Source organism: Rhopilema esculentum, chromosome 8, assembly GCF_057945365.1.
Source record: "Rhopilema esculentum isolate cy_ngs chromosome 8, ASM5794536v1, whole genome shotgun sequence".
Classification (NCBI taxonomy): Eukaryota; Metazoa; Cnidaria; class Scyphozoa; order Rhizostomeae; family Rhizostomatidae; genus Rhopilema; species Rhopilema esculentum.
The window spans coordinates 1,412,606-1,428,890 of NC_142822.1; the positions used below are offsets into that span (position 1 = coordinate 1,412,606).

The 16,285-nt window shown below is 34.4% G+C and overlaps 1 protein-coding gene across 1 annotated transcript; it reads right to left on the reverse strand.

Moving 5' to 3' along the window:
* Nucleotides 1-230: 230 nt before the first annotated feature.
* On the reverse strand, nt 231-16,184 carry LOC135694948 (pumilio homolog 3). Its single transcript, XM_065213844.2, has 18 exons — nt 15,923-16,184; nt 13,791-13,920; nt 11,884-11,959; nt 10,905-10,998; nt 10,400-10,466; nt 10,200-10,269; nt 9,621-9,725; nt 8,685-8,788; nt 8,015-8,090; nt 7,772-7,870; nt 6,828-6,881; nt 6,419-6,499; nt 5,337-5,479; nt 4,523-4,668; nt 3,684-3,763; nt 2,722-2,800; nt 1,778-1,877; nt 231-1,073 (listed from the first exon to the last, which is right to left on the reverse strand). The coding sequence occupies exons 1-18, from the start codon at nt 16,170-16,172 to the stop codon at nt 947-949; spliced, it is 1,881 nt and encodes a 626-aa protein (XP_065069916.2). The 5' UTR covers nt 16,173-16,184; the 3' UTR covers nt 231-946.
* Nucleotides 16,185-16,285: the final 101 nt, after the last annotated feature.

The window sequence follows — 16,285 nt, forward strand, 5'->3', positions numbered from 1 at the left end:
ACCGCATCAGCTCAACAAAGCAAAATTGGCCTATATGCTGTGTATGGATGGGCTGAAAAACTTAGCGAACTTTAAATGCTGGCTTTAACTTATGTAAGTCCATTTGAGGAGATAAAAACTCTACTTGAGGCTTAAGTTGGGATTTCCTTCGATTAATACTTGAAACAAACACAGCACTAGAAGTAACTCTAACAAGATGCTCAAAAGTGTCAAAAGTAGGTCCACTACAATCTTTTTTGAAGATTTCGTTGTAAGATTCGTATGGATTCAAAAGAAATGCTGTTAAAAGATTATAAACAGATATTTTACCAGAAAAAAACAAAACATGTAAAGATGGTAATATTTGCTGTAGTGTTAGTTGCTTTATGTTAAAAAGTTACAATTACAAACAAACCCTTTAAACAAAATAGTTCTTCTTTAATTATGATGTCAGAGATTGAAGAAAAATGGTATTCCATACTTATGTAAAAATGGTATTCCATACTTATGTAAAAATAGTATTCCATAGCAAAATTTCATGGGTTCCTAATTTACACTTTTCAGAATAAATGACCCTATTTTTTCACCATTGACTTTTTAACTTCCCTTCAGTAGTTACTTTAACAATATAGAAAACTGGAAAAATCCTAAAAGGTTTTTTCTCTAGGAATGATTAAAAAGTGATGTTAAAACTAACAAAAATGAGGTACATAGCAGCTGTCATAAAGCAGTCGACCAAGAGACAAGATTAAAGCAAAGGAAATGTTTTTATGGTAAAATTGTTTGATCGTTGATGTAAGATGTTCGAGGTCGCTTTTCAATGTAAAACGACCCATGGTCTCCTAGTAGGCGTGATAAAAATCGTATGACGTCATATAGACTTTTGAGCAGCCATCTCTGCTGTATATTTCTTGAGCGTTTCTTCGTTTCTTCTCACTTCTGTGGTAATCTGCTAAAGATCAACCATTCAAAGGCCAAGGAGCTTTATAACAACATCCATTCCTTTGGACTTGCCTGACTGCAATGTATCTGACACTTTCTGTAAAGCTTTCTTTACTCGCATCTGCACTTCTTCAACACCAGATTCTAGGAGGCTAAGATGCAAAAACAAAACAACGCAGTCAGTCTTTATTATTTTGAAGTAAAACAATAAACATTGATTGTGTTAGAAATAGTTGTGGAAAGCTGTAAAAAGACAATCTATGTGTCAACAAATGCATTTGAAGAACACAATATTCGAAAGGTACAGAAGGATTTACTTTATCTTCTAGTCAATCCATAAAATTAATCAAGCGCAACAAAGGAAATTCAGGTTTGAGCCCAACGCAAGAAACTTTGATTTATTTGAAGAGCTGAACCCCGTTGAACAACTTTCTAATGGCTCCAAAGCCAAAGTTTTTTAACAAGGGTATCAGTTATAATAGAATCAAATTGGTTACTATTGTGATTCTAGTCAATCGTAGACAAGCTTCCATAAAAGGGGCATATGACCTAAAAACAGTAGCAAACCCGCCAGGCAATTACTTCTTACTTATTTCGTACTTTGCTCAGATTGACGAACTACCATTACGGGCAACATCATAAAACATGATCAACAGTTTTACCGCTCAATCGGTAGAAAAATCAATTATTTTCGCAAATGCAAAATTGGATCAACTATATATTAAATATTGCACATGTTTTCCTCGTAGTTTAGCATCGAGGACAGTACTTTCGCAGTGAATTATAGGTCATGTTCTAAATAGTTTAAGAAACTTTCTAGATACTTTTATAAAGTCTTTGAAGTATAAAAATTCACCTTGCTACAACAAAGGCACCTCTGTTGTACTGTACCCATTTACCATATTCATTTTCAGGAACTGTATCTAATAAAACTTTGCAGAAAAGATTCTTCTCTCCTGTACATCGAAAGAATAGAAATTTTCAAAAAGTATACACAATTTTGGCAAACTAAAAAGCTACTATTTCTTGAAACATTAAAAATAGATGCTACACCCCTGGCTATGGAAATCAAATTGATGGTTGAATCTTGCCTGCATATTCGTATCTTCTCTATCAGGTCTCTATATTGTTTTAAAAAAACCGCATTCATAAAAGATATTGAAATTTGAATTATTCTATCACTGCAATTGTTTGTCAAAACTTTTGAACCTGCAACGGGTATCAACTTCACTTTAGTATTTAAGAAATCTGTTATTTGCTGGTCGTCTTGAATGAACCAAACAAACAAGATTTCGCTTCCTGAAAGTCGATGTTCTTCTTTACCTAACTGTTAAAAGTGGTATTCCTCTATTAAAATCAGTGCCCAGGCTTTGGTGACAGAGATCATAAGGGATTTTAATGCCAATCGTTAATCAAGTGATGCTTTGACATATTCTAGCTCAATCTCTTTTATAGGTCCCTCATTGTAACTTTTCACAAAGCGTTTATTATCAAAAACTGACCTTACTTTCAATTTTGTACTAAAAAAGTCCAGTTCTTCTTACATTCAATAAGATATAATGTATTTTCAATAAAAATTATCCCAACGCACAATCAGGGTCATCATTCACATAACCTATTCGAGTGCTAATTACAACACATACCGACAGAGTTTTAGCTATAATGTTCCATTTGTACCAAAGAAAATGCCAGCGAATCAAATGTTAACTTAAAGCAGCTTTATAGGATTCCGTGATTCCTCAAACAATAACGCGATTATAACGAAGTATGACTGACATGGCAATTAAAATAGAGGCTCACCTCGTTCTTGTCTGAGCTTGTCTTGTTGTATTATTCTTTTGATAACCCAATGAGCGCATGCGTGTATAGCAGGATGATTCTGAGAAATAAATATTGCCATAGCAACACTGATATGTAACCCTGCCATGATGCAGTTACTCTTTTAAGGTTACCCTAACAATCAACTATTTCTAAATACTGGATAATCATCTATATAAAAGTAGCCTTGCAGAATATAAAGCACGGTGAGTGAAGCAATGAGAGCTTGGAGAAAAAAAAACCATCAAAGCATTGACAGTAGCACTGCTTTATTGAAAACAGGGAATGCTTCAGGTTTGAAAGCTCTTTGTAGAATTGATGATCAGGTCTTAAATTATCTAACAGAGAGACGACCATCAATTGGATAATTAGTTTTCAAGGTCAAGCTTACGGGCTCTCGGAAGGATAAACACCTTCCCGGACTACAAAAATATCCGTAATAATTGCTGATAATTAAACTGATAAAAAAATGTCAAATATAATTTCATGGTGTGACCTACGAAAGACTAAGTGCTCGGATATTTCATCATTTGATAAATTTTGGATGGCCATTCCGTTTAAACACAAATTCAAAAAAAATCATCATAAACACAAGTCCGCTTGAATTACCAGAATAATTTAGACCCACGATAAGCATTATTAGGCATATGCCCGAATGTTGTGAATTAAGGCAATACATCGCATGACATTGACTTTATAGAAACTTCCTTTAAAAAATACCTTCCAATAATGAGTACCGGGAAACAAAGGACAAATAGGTTTGCTCCAAAACGTCTTTTCTCGTGGGTTAAAGTGCTTTCAAAAGCCACCCCAAGATAGGACAGATCGACTAGGAACGGATGTTAATTCTGGCCCAATAAGAGTTAGGTTGCATTTGTGTATGTTGGTTTAAGGTGGTAATACATAATAAAATGTATTGAGGCACTTGATTTGACAATGCTTACCTCCTCACCAGCTTCCTGATCCAGTGGTTCTGATGCCAGTTTAGCAATGGATGTCATTACCTCTAGGCTTTCGACTGATTCTAGAAAATGCAATTGACGAAAAGCATTAAGATAAAGAAATCCTAATGCAGCCAATGATGGTTACCAACAGGTTTGCGAAGTAAATCTCCTTTGTATGTAGAGCATATTTACAAAGCAATACCATGTTTCTCATACAAAGAACGTCTAAAACACGTTAACCTGTTTCTTACGTGATAATTTTACGGTTTATACAGCAATTATTTTGCAAAACCAACTACCAGAAAACGAATATTTTGTGAAACTTGGCTGAAAAGTCAGTAGTGAGCTTTCAAAAAATTCTTCGGATTATTTTCGAAAAAACAACTGGTTCAAATGATGCTAGAAGAAACTGGTCAAATGAGCAGATAAAAAACTATTCAAAACATCGTAAACAAAGTAAGGGTATTCAAAGACAGTGAAATCAGTAACAGCTCAATACACTTCAATCCTCCCAAATAGTTGATTTACACATAGGAAATCTAGGTAACTACAACAAGCAACCATCAGTCTCATACGACCAAACTATCTTCGGGCAACGAAGGTGAAAAGGTTCAGAAGGCCTTAGCTTAAAGCTTGAAAAACAACGAAGCTGGGCTCGTTCAATTCATTTTTTCCAGCGGCCTGTCCACAGACGTGTTTTATAAGAGTTTTTAATGAGTTAACAATTTTTCTATCTGTAAACGTGTTGCTCATCTACATGTCCCGTTATCTTCTTTTCAGGGGTCAGGCATATTGCATTTAACGTCAATATGATGTCACATATAAATTTCAGTGCATACCCAAGGAATGCTCCAGCGCAGCGAGTAGGATCTGGCAGTCGCTTTTGTCATTGATAAAAGAGTCCACATTTTCATTCATGTAAGTAAATAATTTGTCGAGAATTCCTCCTCTTAATTCCTCTTGCCTTGTGGCCGCATTTTTCTTACTGGAGAAAGAAAACACAGGTTAACATTATTGGGCCTAGCATTTCAGTCTAAAAAGGGTTAATATTGAGCACAAGTTTACCATGAAACTCCACGTGCATGTTTATTTTCCATGGAATTCCACGCAACACCTTTCTTGCAAAGAGCAAGCAAAACATGAATCGTTACATTTGCAGTTTTTACTCTGGCAAATAGATGATTCAAAAACAAATCTTAGGTAAGAAATTCAACGATGAACGATTCTCAGAAACACACCAATGTTATAAGGCATATTAAAGTTAAACATCTAAAAGCGTACGTATTAGATCATTACTTTGACAATCACTAAAGTCCTTTTCATGCGGTCAAATTGAGTTAAAAGTGAAGATTCTTTCATTAGGGCTAGATATGGGATATTGAAATATTTGATGTAATCCAGGATATATTTCTTATGCTAAATACTAGACCGAACATATTAATTTTGAGCATTCAGGACTAAACAATTAATAAACAAACCACGTCAAAGCTAACTTGACAATAAAAATGATACATTTGCAGTGAGACAAATCGAATGATTTTTCTGTTGTTGATACCGTAGGCTGTGACCATGGGCATAAACTGTTTATCTTTATGGCCTGAAATAGTAAGTCTTATGGTAGATTATGAGAATCAAGTGACTGTTGCAAGATACCTTGTTGGGTTTCCATCTCCTGTTTCTAGCAATTGGATTGATTTTGGTGCAAAGTAATTCTTATTGCGAGGACTTAGCAAGTACAGAATGACCTTTCTTCCATACTGATTCTGTATAAGTTCTGGGAACTTTGGAATTATTTCCTAGAATTGAAAACAGCTCTTTAGCGCAAAGTATGTTCACAACATCAACGTTAGGATTTCGTGTTCAAAAATTTTATCCATACTTGGTAAGCAATTTAAAGCAAGTTAAAGCTGTTTAGTGATTGCACTAAAAGCAAAAATATCAACTTCGCTACACGGTGAAGATTGGTCCGGAAATTTGTGAAATTATTAAAGTCGCAAATTATTATATTTGCGCGTTGTTCTGATTAAATGGGACTTAATCAAGATTTTTTGAACTGCCTTGAAATAATGAAATAATTTCCTGCAAATTCAAAATCATATTGCAGTTTCCTTAAACAATGTTAACTAATGGGATTTTAAGAGATTGTTTCCTTTTTTAGTCTTTAATATTAGGAAAGGCCCAAGATCCTATAGTTAAGCCCTAAAAAGAGAAAAGGGGGAAGAATTAGGAAGAGAGGGAGGAAATATAAAACTTGTTTATTTCAATCTTGAATAAAGACGGGTTATGAGAGTCTTGGAAGTAGGAGAGCATGCCAAAGTTTACAAAACCTTGGGAGGAAGGATGAGTTGTGGGGAAGGGTTTGTGAACTTCCCAAAGAGATTTGGAAAGGGCGAGCACTGGAAGTGTATCTGGTTTTACGTTGAATGTCTATGTTGGCCAGTTTAGTGCCATCTTAAAGCTCTACACCAAACACATCTCTGTGAAGAAAAGGTGCAGTGTCAATAGACATAGCAATCTGTTACCATTTAACTGAAACTTTTCGAAACAGAGTTTAGCTACGAAGTAAAGTTCAGTTCAGATAGCTTATTTGCATGGATTCCAAGTATACAAGAAACATTAAGTTTGCTTTGCAAAACAACAACAGATGCATGTTCCAGTTCCAAAAAATCAAGTAAACAACGCAAGGCAAATCTATCATATTGCCACAGATAAAACTAAAAACATGTTTCGCTTACCGAAAGTATGGATTTTCTCATAGCAACCGTATCATCCACGACGTCAAAAAGTGCCAGAAGTACCAGATAACCGTATTCTTCCTGGAAAGTAATTCAATTTCTAACCAGTCTGCTGTCAAACGTTATACACAGACGTGAATCATGCAAGTTACCGTACAATTAAGAGATAAAATTACGCATCAAGTTGCCGCTAACAAAATGGTCTTCAATCAAATGTCATATAGTCTGTTACGAAAACTACCTTCAAGGGAATTGAACAAGGAACTGAATAATTAAGCGATTGTACTTTTTCTGCCAATTCTCTATTCTTATAGCTATCATCGATGACGACTCTTTTAAAGGCGCGAAAAAACACAGTCGAGTATAAAAAAAACACATTACACATAACAGCAAATTTTTTACAACCTACCATGCAGATTTTAGATACAAACGTCTTGAATGATTTTATTATGAGTTTTCTGTCCTAAAATGAATATATCTTAATTGAGACTAGCACAATAAAATATAAAATTACATTATTTGTGACTCACAATACGCATACAGGCAATTTATAAATGTTGCAAGTACCCAATGTTTCACCAAACTTGAAGTACAGTAGTATTGTCTCTTTGAGCATTTCGCTGTCACTTTGCACGAAAAGAGATTTTTGTACATAAAGCCGATCCAATGTAGAAAATAACTTTTCTCCTTAGTATGTCAAAAAATAATTCTAGGTTTTTCGCATGCAAGCAGTTTTTAGAGATGACCGAAGAGTCCTTTAAGAAAATTAAGAAGCAAAATTTCCAAGTGTTTGACAGTTGAATTGAAAGCTAAAAACTAGCGAAATCAAGATCAGGTCTTAACACATGATTTAGAAGCCCGCTGCATTTCAATCTAGCAACAAACATGTATCCAGTGGCAACAACAAGGAGGTTAAAGGCAGTAAAAATAGAATTTCTCCTTGCCATACTGCACTTCAAGACAAGAATTCCTCTCTAAAAAGGAAAATCTTTACGGAAGGATCATAAACAAGATTCATCTTTTACTGAAAATCAAACACAGAGAACAGGCCAAACGCTTGTAAAATAAGGGCCAATCGACAGGGGACAAGGGGGCAATTACCCCTGGGTCCGTAAGCGAAGATACTTATAATTTAATTACCCGCTGGTACTTAAAATAAATTTTTTTAAAATATGACTCTTAGTAATATGGTCATGTCTGTACTGGGAAAGTGTAACAATGCTTCACAAAATTAAACTGAAAAAAAAAATTCTATACATTTTAAATCCATATTAAACGCATTGTAGGTTTATTGCCCTTGTTAGAAAAGTCTGGCGTGACTCTCGGCGACACTGGGCATAAAACGATTTTTACCTTTTTAGTTCCATACCAGATACAATTCATTGCTACGCGGGAGCCATCTAGTGTGTGCACCATTTGAACAATAACCTCTCTTAAAGCCTCGATCATTTCCTGGAATAGACCAATGCATATTCGAAAGTGAAAAATCACACTTAGATGGATTTTAGTGAGATTTACCCACAAACTATAGGGAAAGTAGCGAGATTTCATAACGATCTTCCATTAAATACAACATTACTAAAGATGAATTCTTACAGCTCTCATCTGATCTTCTGCAAATGTGAAAAATTCAAGAAGAGGCTTATGAACGATCGTCAGCGTTATGGCAGTCCTGTGAATGAAAAAAAAACTTCCTTTAAATGCAAACTTTGCTGTTACAAGGAATTTTTTATTTGCAAACTTCTGAATTCAAAGGTAGCCATATCTAAAACAGCTTTTTATCGTTAGTTCCAGTTTTCATATATTTGTACCTAAATGGTTACAATATTCATTTTCAATTTTTTCTTGCTCCAGAAATGCTTACTAGACTCCTAATACAGGCAGGCCCACCCAGAGGGAGGACGTGGGAGAAAATTATCCCTTGACCAGCTAGCAAAGAGGGCCCATAATAAAATGACCCCAAAACATGACTCTTCAACAATTTTTACAACAATCAAACGCAATGAGACCTCGTCAGTTTGATAGAAGAACAGGCTGCACGGCCTAAGACAGATTGTTAATGTTATTATCTGTTGTTAATGTTACTATTACTTTTTACATCGCAAAATTCTGGTCTTTGTATTATCCCAAGTGTGTAATCAGGGAACCTAGGTGCTGTCTTAATATACCAGAATGAATGACGTCCAGAATTAATGTATGCATATTAAAAATAAGAAAAATATGCCCAAAAAAAGATTTGTGCTGTGGAACTGTCAGACACACTCACTTTGCAGCCAAAGGCATCAACGAATCCTTCAAATGTCTTAAGATTAGAGGTTTCTTATCAGGCTCTTTATCAAATATGTCTTCTAATTTCCTTCCAATGGCTGCCTGTTGAAAAGGTAATATCATTTATAAGCAATAATACGACAAATAGACTTAGGTTTCATCTTTGTTAAAACAGATATCCGCTCCCCAAATCCTGGGAATGTAGAACCACGGGAGTTCAGATACAATACAACATTTTGAACACAAAAGCAGAGATTGGGTTTGGAGCAGGGGGTAATTCGACGAAGTGGACTGGGGTCAGCATGTTCACCCCTTTCTTTAAAGATCTATTCTTCAATTCAATACTTCAGAAGACCAAAAATTGATGCAGTAATGAAAAAAGAGGGTACGATAGTTTTTGATAGCCTACAGCAAAATATCTGCGATGTGACGAAAGATTACTTCACTAAAAAAAATGCACGGGGAAAAAAACAAGAAATGAGAAACAAATAGCAAGCTTGTCACTGCTGAAAACGGAATTCGGTCAAAAGGGACATTATTTCTTGGCTGCAATAGAGGCAAGAAAAATAGAATCCCGAGTTTTTTTCGACAGTTTTTAAATTCTTAACAACATGTCATTTGCATCGAAGTATCGAAGTTTTGCTTGTATTTAATTTTAACTTTAATCTTAATTTCAATCTTTACCCTTAAATAAATGATTTCTCTGTAACTTTTAAGCCATCAGGATCCTAGTGATAACATTATTGTGAATACTTATAGGCTATCCGGTTTAAGTGTTCGCGTATTGTTCATCAAAAATCAACCAGGAAACAGTGTAGAAAGTGAGAGAATGTCAGCAACAATTAAGCTTAGATGGTCACGAGCAAGCACTTTTTTTCGAATATTAACACGACTTTATTGAGATCTAAATATATGCCACGATTCATTTCTTTACCTTGAAAACAGCATACTGAGGGCCATAAAATTCTTCAATCAGCGATGAACGTTCTCCAGAGTCAGCGAATTGATGGTAAATGAATTCTAAGACACCAGATGCCTCCTAAGATTTCAAGGAAGTTTATCTAACATATTCTCGTATACGAAAAATAAAGAGAAATCTCGCGTGGTTTCTGGTCGATGAATAGACAGCTTTTCAAGCCTCATAGATGATATGTCGATATAAAAACCAATCGTTCTTGAAATAATGTTGATATTGCCTTGAAATCAACATAACCCTGATAATTGAAACGTTCAATCCTCTATTTAAAAGTATGTTAGCGAGCATAGAATAAACCGAGCACTTTGAAGATTTCAAGAGTTTGAAAGCGCACTAACGAATATATATGCCAATAAGTAATAACAAAGAAATAGAAATGACAAAAGTCCAAAATGAGAAGCTTGTTACACAACATGTTGTGTAAAAGCAGCAGCGTTTATTAGCCAGGTCAGTTAGATTTTGCTCATTTTGAATCGCTTGACAAGCTGTTTATCTGATAAGAAGTGAGACATGGTAAATTGACAGTTATTGTCCTACCTTTTGTCTGACAAGCTTTTTGACATTTCCGTACAAGGCTTTTATGACCAAACTTCTCTGATTCTTTTTTCTTTAATAAAAAAACATTTATGATGAAATAAGCACAGTGAGGAAATAGCAAGGTTAAAAAAATCAAAACATGAATTTTTTTATTGAAAGAAGGCGATTAAGCAGTCGTAACAGAGTAAATGTTCACTTACCCATACTTAATAAGCTTTTTAACCAGGAATTTTGAATATTTGGATTTAAGCAGCTCTACATTGTGTTCTGAAATACGAAATAAAGCCTATAAAGGTGATGAAATTTAGAATTAATGGTTATTTACAAAATTTAATCTTGTATACTTAAAACAAATTAGAAGAGAAATGAAAAATGTTTGAACATTTTAAACTAAACGTAATATTCTAAACTGAAGTGCAAACAATGCCTTAATATGATTATGAAGCAAAAAAGTAAATCTGACAATCAGATAGTTAAATAATTGGGATGGCAAGAAATAAAAGAAGAGCCTGTGATTAAGTTGACTCTCTAATAATTACGTATCCTTTAGCCAATGAAGTATTTAACCAGGTATTTCTTTTGACATACTCTAAGCTCATCTCAACCATTCGAAAGCTATCAATCATTCCTTTGGCAACACAATAAAATCGAACTAAAAAACAAATTATCAATATCAACATACATTAATCGTCATCTCATTCTAACCTTTATATATTTCATATATATTCTCTCTTTGGCTGTCATTCCCAAACTTTACACAGAATTCTAGTACCCGCACACAGTCGTGTTTATATAGAACCTATTACAAAAATTAAAATTAAAACAACAGAACAGGAAAAGTTTTAACATATCCAGCATGGCTGCCTTTAAAAGGGTATGAGATGCAGTTAACTGTTAGCTTGCTTGAGGTGTACAATGATTTTTTTATGGAAATGTGCCCCAGGAAATTGGTCTATGTTTTTATTGTATTCAGTTCAATATGTTTCTTTTGACTTACAATTGGTAGTATTTCGCCTGTTAGCTTTTGGGAAGACTATCACTGCATATCAAACAGGGCCAAGGTCAATTTGCTTGCAGCTTTCTATCATGCATGATCTAGTACCTTACAATGAGTTTGTACCAATTTAGGGTAATAAATTTTGATCAGGTTCATATGACCTAAGCTTTTTAAAGTTACTTCTTTAGATTGAGCTTCAAAACAAAAACAAATGTAAAATTAATGTTGTACATTTTCATGTGTTCAGATATTCACACAGCAGTTAAATTATTACAGTTAAAATATTCTTTAAAATAGTACCTTGGCCAAGATAAATCTTCTACCTTTTAAGAAGTCACCAACAATAAACATGATAGCAAAACATTAACAATCCTTTGAATAAACATTTTTAACTTTTCCTAAACATTTATGTTTAGAAAATTTGATTTGTGAAAATTTGTGACCATCTTTAGTAACAAAGGATAAACAAACAGAGGATGTTAAAGCATAAATTAAGACAACAATATAAATCTTGCAATCTAATACATTTGACGGTCCTGTAAATACCTCTTGAAATAGCATATCTAAACTCAATGACAATGATAAAAAAGCTGCTTCTAACAACTTTTTTTCAGAGGTGTTATAATTTCATTAGTGCCTTAATTGTTAAAATTTCAAAATAAGAGTAGACTTTCAAGTTTTACTTACATTGCTTTCCTTTCCCTTGATAATTGTCAGGACTTCATTAATAACATCCTGTTTTTGGCTTTTGCTAAGCTTTTTGCTGGGAAACATAACAGTCATTATAATTGTCGACAATATCAATCAAATCATGCGAAATCTACAATTAAAAAGCATCTGAAACTAAGAAGCATTTAGCAACACTATAATGCAAGGCAAGGTGTACAATTGCACTCGCTGGTACACGCCTCCCCACACTGAGGAGTGTGTTTGATCGCAAGCCTATTTTTGTAATCATTTGTTTCTTTTTTAACCAAAGCTCTGGAAACTAAAAAGTAACAAAAAAAACAAGAAATTGTTTTGTGTTTTTTTATTTTGATGTGTTTACTGGTCTTGTCCACTGTACTGGGCCACCATAATCATTTTGAAGAGCTGTTGTGACAACACTTTCATGTAATCAAACACGGACCAAATGACCCTAGCATTGGAGCTAGTAGTAGTCTGGTAAATTTCATTCTTACCTCTATGGCTGAAGAAACCATTATTATACCCTAATTTGCAATCATCTTCTAGCCCAGCGCTTGTAAAAACTAAGAAAAATTTTCTATCAAAGACCCGTGTTAGCATGCACATATTGCTAAAATACTATTTTCTAATGGCAAATTAAGTTGAATTTTTAAACAAAAGGCTTCAGGTTTAGACAAGATTTGTGCCGTATTTCTTCTGATCTACACTCGGAAATTTGGCGTCTTCAGCAACAAAAGTAAGGGGGTCACAAAAGACCTCACCAAATTCCTGAAATGGGGCAACGATGACATTATAGGCTATACTATTTAAGCCCACGACAATAAGCAATATGAAACAAGGATTTGGTGCAAATTGTGTGCGAAATATCAGATCATCAGCCATCCATCATTCTAAGGAGTTGCAGTTTATATGTGACAGCCTTTGCCTAAGGCCCATGCTGGAAAGCTTGCTGTCTGTATGATATTGGTCTTACGCCAGTGATTTTTGTATCCAGTTCCTACCGCCAGCTGGGTTAAACATAAGTGGAGCGCAACACAATGCTAAACAACCCTCCCCAAAAGAGCTTACACAATATGGCATATTTTCCGATGAGGATGTCCAGTTTTTCCACAAATTTTTCAATGTAGATAGATTGTTTTCATATGAAACCGGAAAAATTTGGAAAACTGCAGGTTGTGACAAAGTCATTAAATTTTCGAGGGTTAAACTTGGAAACAGAACGATAGCGCTCTGGAATCAAAGAGAGGAAATTCTGCAATAGAATTATTCTGTTTCAGGCATTTGCATTGAAATGTTTTCTGCCGTTTTCATATTTTGATAAGACACTTTTGAAAGTTTGGGCCAAAATATTCACATTTTTCAAGAATTTCATGAAGACTGCCATCATAGCTTGGCAAGAGGAATTGCCAGAAACTGCATCTAAAATATTTTCGGCATTAAATTTAGGAAAGATCCCTGGCAATAATAATAAGCTTTCCTTTATCTTTACTCCACTAGAGATATTTTTGTTAAAGTTGTGTGAAAAATGAAGGAATGACCTTAGAATGGGTTTTTAAGGCTCCATATACTATGTAGTTAAACCTATTGAAAACACCAATCACACTCCATCAAACGCCTAAAACAGTCTAGGGGTGCGAAATGCTACACTTGTGCTAATTTATTCCCAGGTAGACCTGAATGTGGTTTTCGATCTATTTAACCTAAATGATATTACATTAACAATAGCCAAACTTAATTTCAACAATTGTAGGAAACAGGAGGTCCATATCTACAGTGGCTTGCTATTGTCATGTGACTAAACAAAATATTTTCATATCAATTTAAGCAAGCTTTCATAAAATCAATTATAACAGCACTATAATATACAATCAACCATGTCTGCATAGCAACAGGTACGGTACCCATACCTTCTCAGCTTTTCATACATTTCCATGAGTGGGCTTATGATTCCAGCACTGTCCTTTTGCTCTCTTCTTTTCGCTTTCTTTTCCTTCTTAGTTAAAGGTTGTTTGGGTACATTCTTAGATTTCTTGCTGGCTGTAAAAACAATGGTACTGCAAGGCTGGCTTTTAAACAAAATGTATAGCACTTTTCAACTAAATAAAAACTTACAAACTCTGATGGAAGGATATTTGTACAGAAAGCAGACAAAACATTATCCAAGCTCTCTTATTCTTTTATATAATATACTTTGTTTTAATATTGCCTTAGGTGGAAGATGGGCTTTCTCTTGGTTAGTTCAGCAGTTAGAGAGCCCCCTCTTAGACAAATATCTAAAAGTATGAACATCTCTTGCATCGTAATATTTTCCTTTCTAGATTATTGTTGTTCCAAATGGAATGCCATTTCCATACTAAGTCAATCTTTCTTCTTCTGTTGTGAATTTTCACAGTAGGTCCAAATTAAATTTTCTTTGCACCAATTCAATCTATTATTTTCAAATATAAGATACTAAGATGGAACAGTAGTTCTAACTATAGAGGGGTGTTCTCTCCATGACTAGTTTAGCTATTGAGAGAGCTCTTCCCTTAAAGGAATCCATTTACATACAAAACTTAAGGCTGAAATACACTATGCACTTAAATGGATTCATTTGAATGAACGGTCCATTTACATGAAAATGTCTTTGTTTACAATCATCCATTATTCAATCAGTTCTTTCAAGTGACCCCTCATTTCTTTAGGGAATTTGCTGCTGCTTCCACTACTACTGCAATTGTTTATAGAAATATCTGTTTGGGTAAAGCACTAGTTGGTCTGAATAAATGGGCTATGACTTGATAATATACTTTTGCAAGAATTTTATCTGGAAGAGGGTGACAAATATCAAAGGTTCTTGAGAATGTTTTGCCAAAATATGGATGGGCTTTTGCAACCCATTGAATTTGATATTAAAAAAAAACACAAGGTTGTGAGAGGCAATACCAGCAAAATAAAATTCTTAGCAAGGCTTGTTAATTTTTTTTGTCTTGCATCTCTACTGGGATACAGATATTTGTGTCCCAATGATAGCTTTTCCCTCTCCACAAATTTAAAAACTCTTGGTATTTTTTGATTCTGGGGTTTTATGTTCTGAAGTTTTATATTCTGAAGAGTGTCAGACATACAACTCTAGTATACTCCAATGTTTGCTTTTTTCAAAGCCATTTTTGCACCACCAAAAGATTGTCTTTTCAAATCTGGGACTCTTTGCAGTCATTTATAAGAATTTCAGAACACAGCATGATCAAAAAAATAACCTCACCGGTGGAGTGAAGCCTCAGATAATTTGTCTTCCATACCTTATTGTTATAATGATTGTTTGATTGCTGTATTTTCATTAGTATTTTGTGGGAATGTATGTTGTGGAATTTAAAATAAAATGAACCTGAACCTGAAGTGCAGTGCACATCATCAAAGAAAAAAGGTTCGAAAAATGATTAAAGAATACAATAGAAAAATTTTGGACCAAAGTTGAACATGTTCAACTTTTTAAAAGGAAGTTTCACTTTGTTGTAACAGATATTTTGACATCCCAGACTGGAAACTTTGCTGCGCGCCTGCGATATATTGCCCGGGCACACAAATTTTCCATCTGTGCACTTTTGCATTTTGGCTACGCAAAGTTCCTATTTGAATAAATTTCACATTAACAAAAATACAAATTTCTTAAAAGCGCCTAATTTCAGGTGGGCACTCGCGCAGTCAGGCACGTGAACTTGTCCAAGAAACAAAGTTCCTGTCTAGTTGACATCCAATTTTGCATTTACACTGTCCATTTTCCAGTGATCCATTTAATTGAATCCATTCAACTGCATAGTGTATTTCAGCCTTTACTGATCTTTAGTTTATCTATATTTGTATTTTAATTGTAGATCTGTTGTTAAAATTAGGCAAATCTGTGAATTTATTGTAGGTAAGGGAATTTGAAATAAAACTGAATTGATTCAATTGAAACAATGCAGGTGTTTTACAATAAAGGTATCGAGAGAAAACCAAGATAAAGCAAAACGATTGACCACACAAATTGAACAGAAAAAAATTATCTGTTGGCTTTTACCTGATCCTTCATTCCCATTTTCATCATCTAGCTTTCTTTTACGCTTTGACACTTCTTGCACAGCTGATTTCTTTGCATTATCTTTCCCCGGTGTCGATTTCTGGTCCTTCTTCTTTTTAAATGATGATTTCGGCTTTGTGGATTTCGGTTTAAACTTTTTCGGACCATCTTCTCTCTTCTTTAAATCACCAGATTTACGTGGCTTTTTTCCCGTGCTTCCCTGTCCTTTTCTGTCAGTTCTGCGTTTCATGTTATGCGAAAACAATTTAACACTCGATCAAATGTTAAATTACGATTCTTTTTAATCAAATAGGTCTTTCTCTTCCAACGTGATTCAGGTAGCCATTTCAAGACAGCCTCTTT

Bases quoted from the DNA above. Each gene is read 5' to 3' on its own strand.
- LOC135694948 (XM_065213844.2), bottom strand. From the start codon at position 16,172: ATGAAACGCAGAACTGACAGAAAAGGACAGGGAAGCACGGGAAAAAAG. The intron at 10,999-11,883 runs GTAAGTAAAACT...TTTTTGTAATAG, and splicing joins TCAAGGGAAAGGAAAGCAAT to GTTCTATATAAACACGACTG. The intron at 6,500-6,827 runs GTAGGTTGTAAA...ATTACTTTCCAG, and splicing joins TTGTATCTAAAATCTGCATG to GAAGAATACGGTTATCTGGT.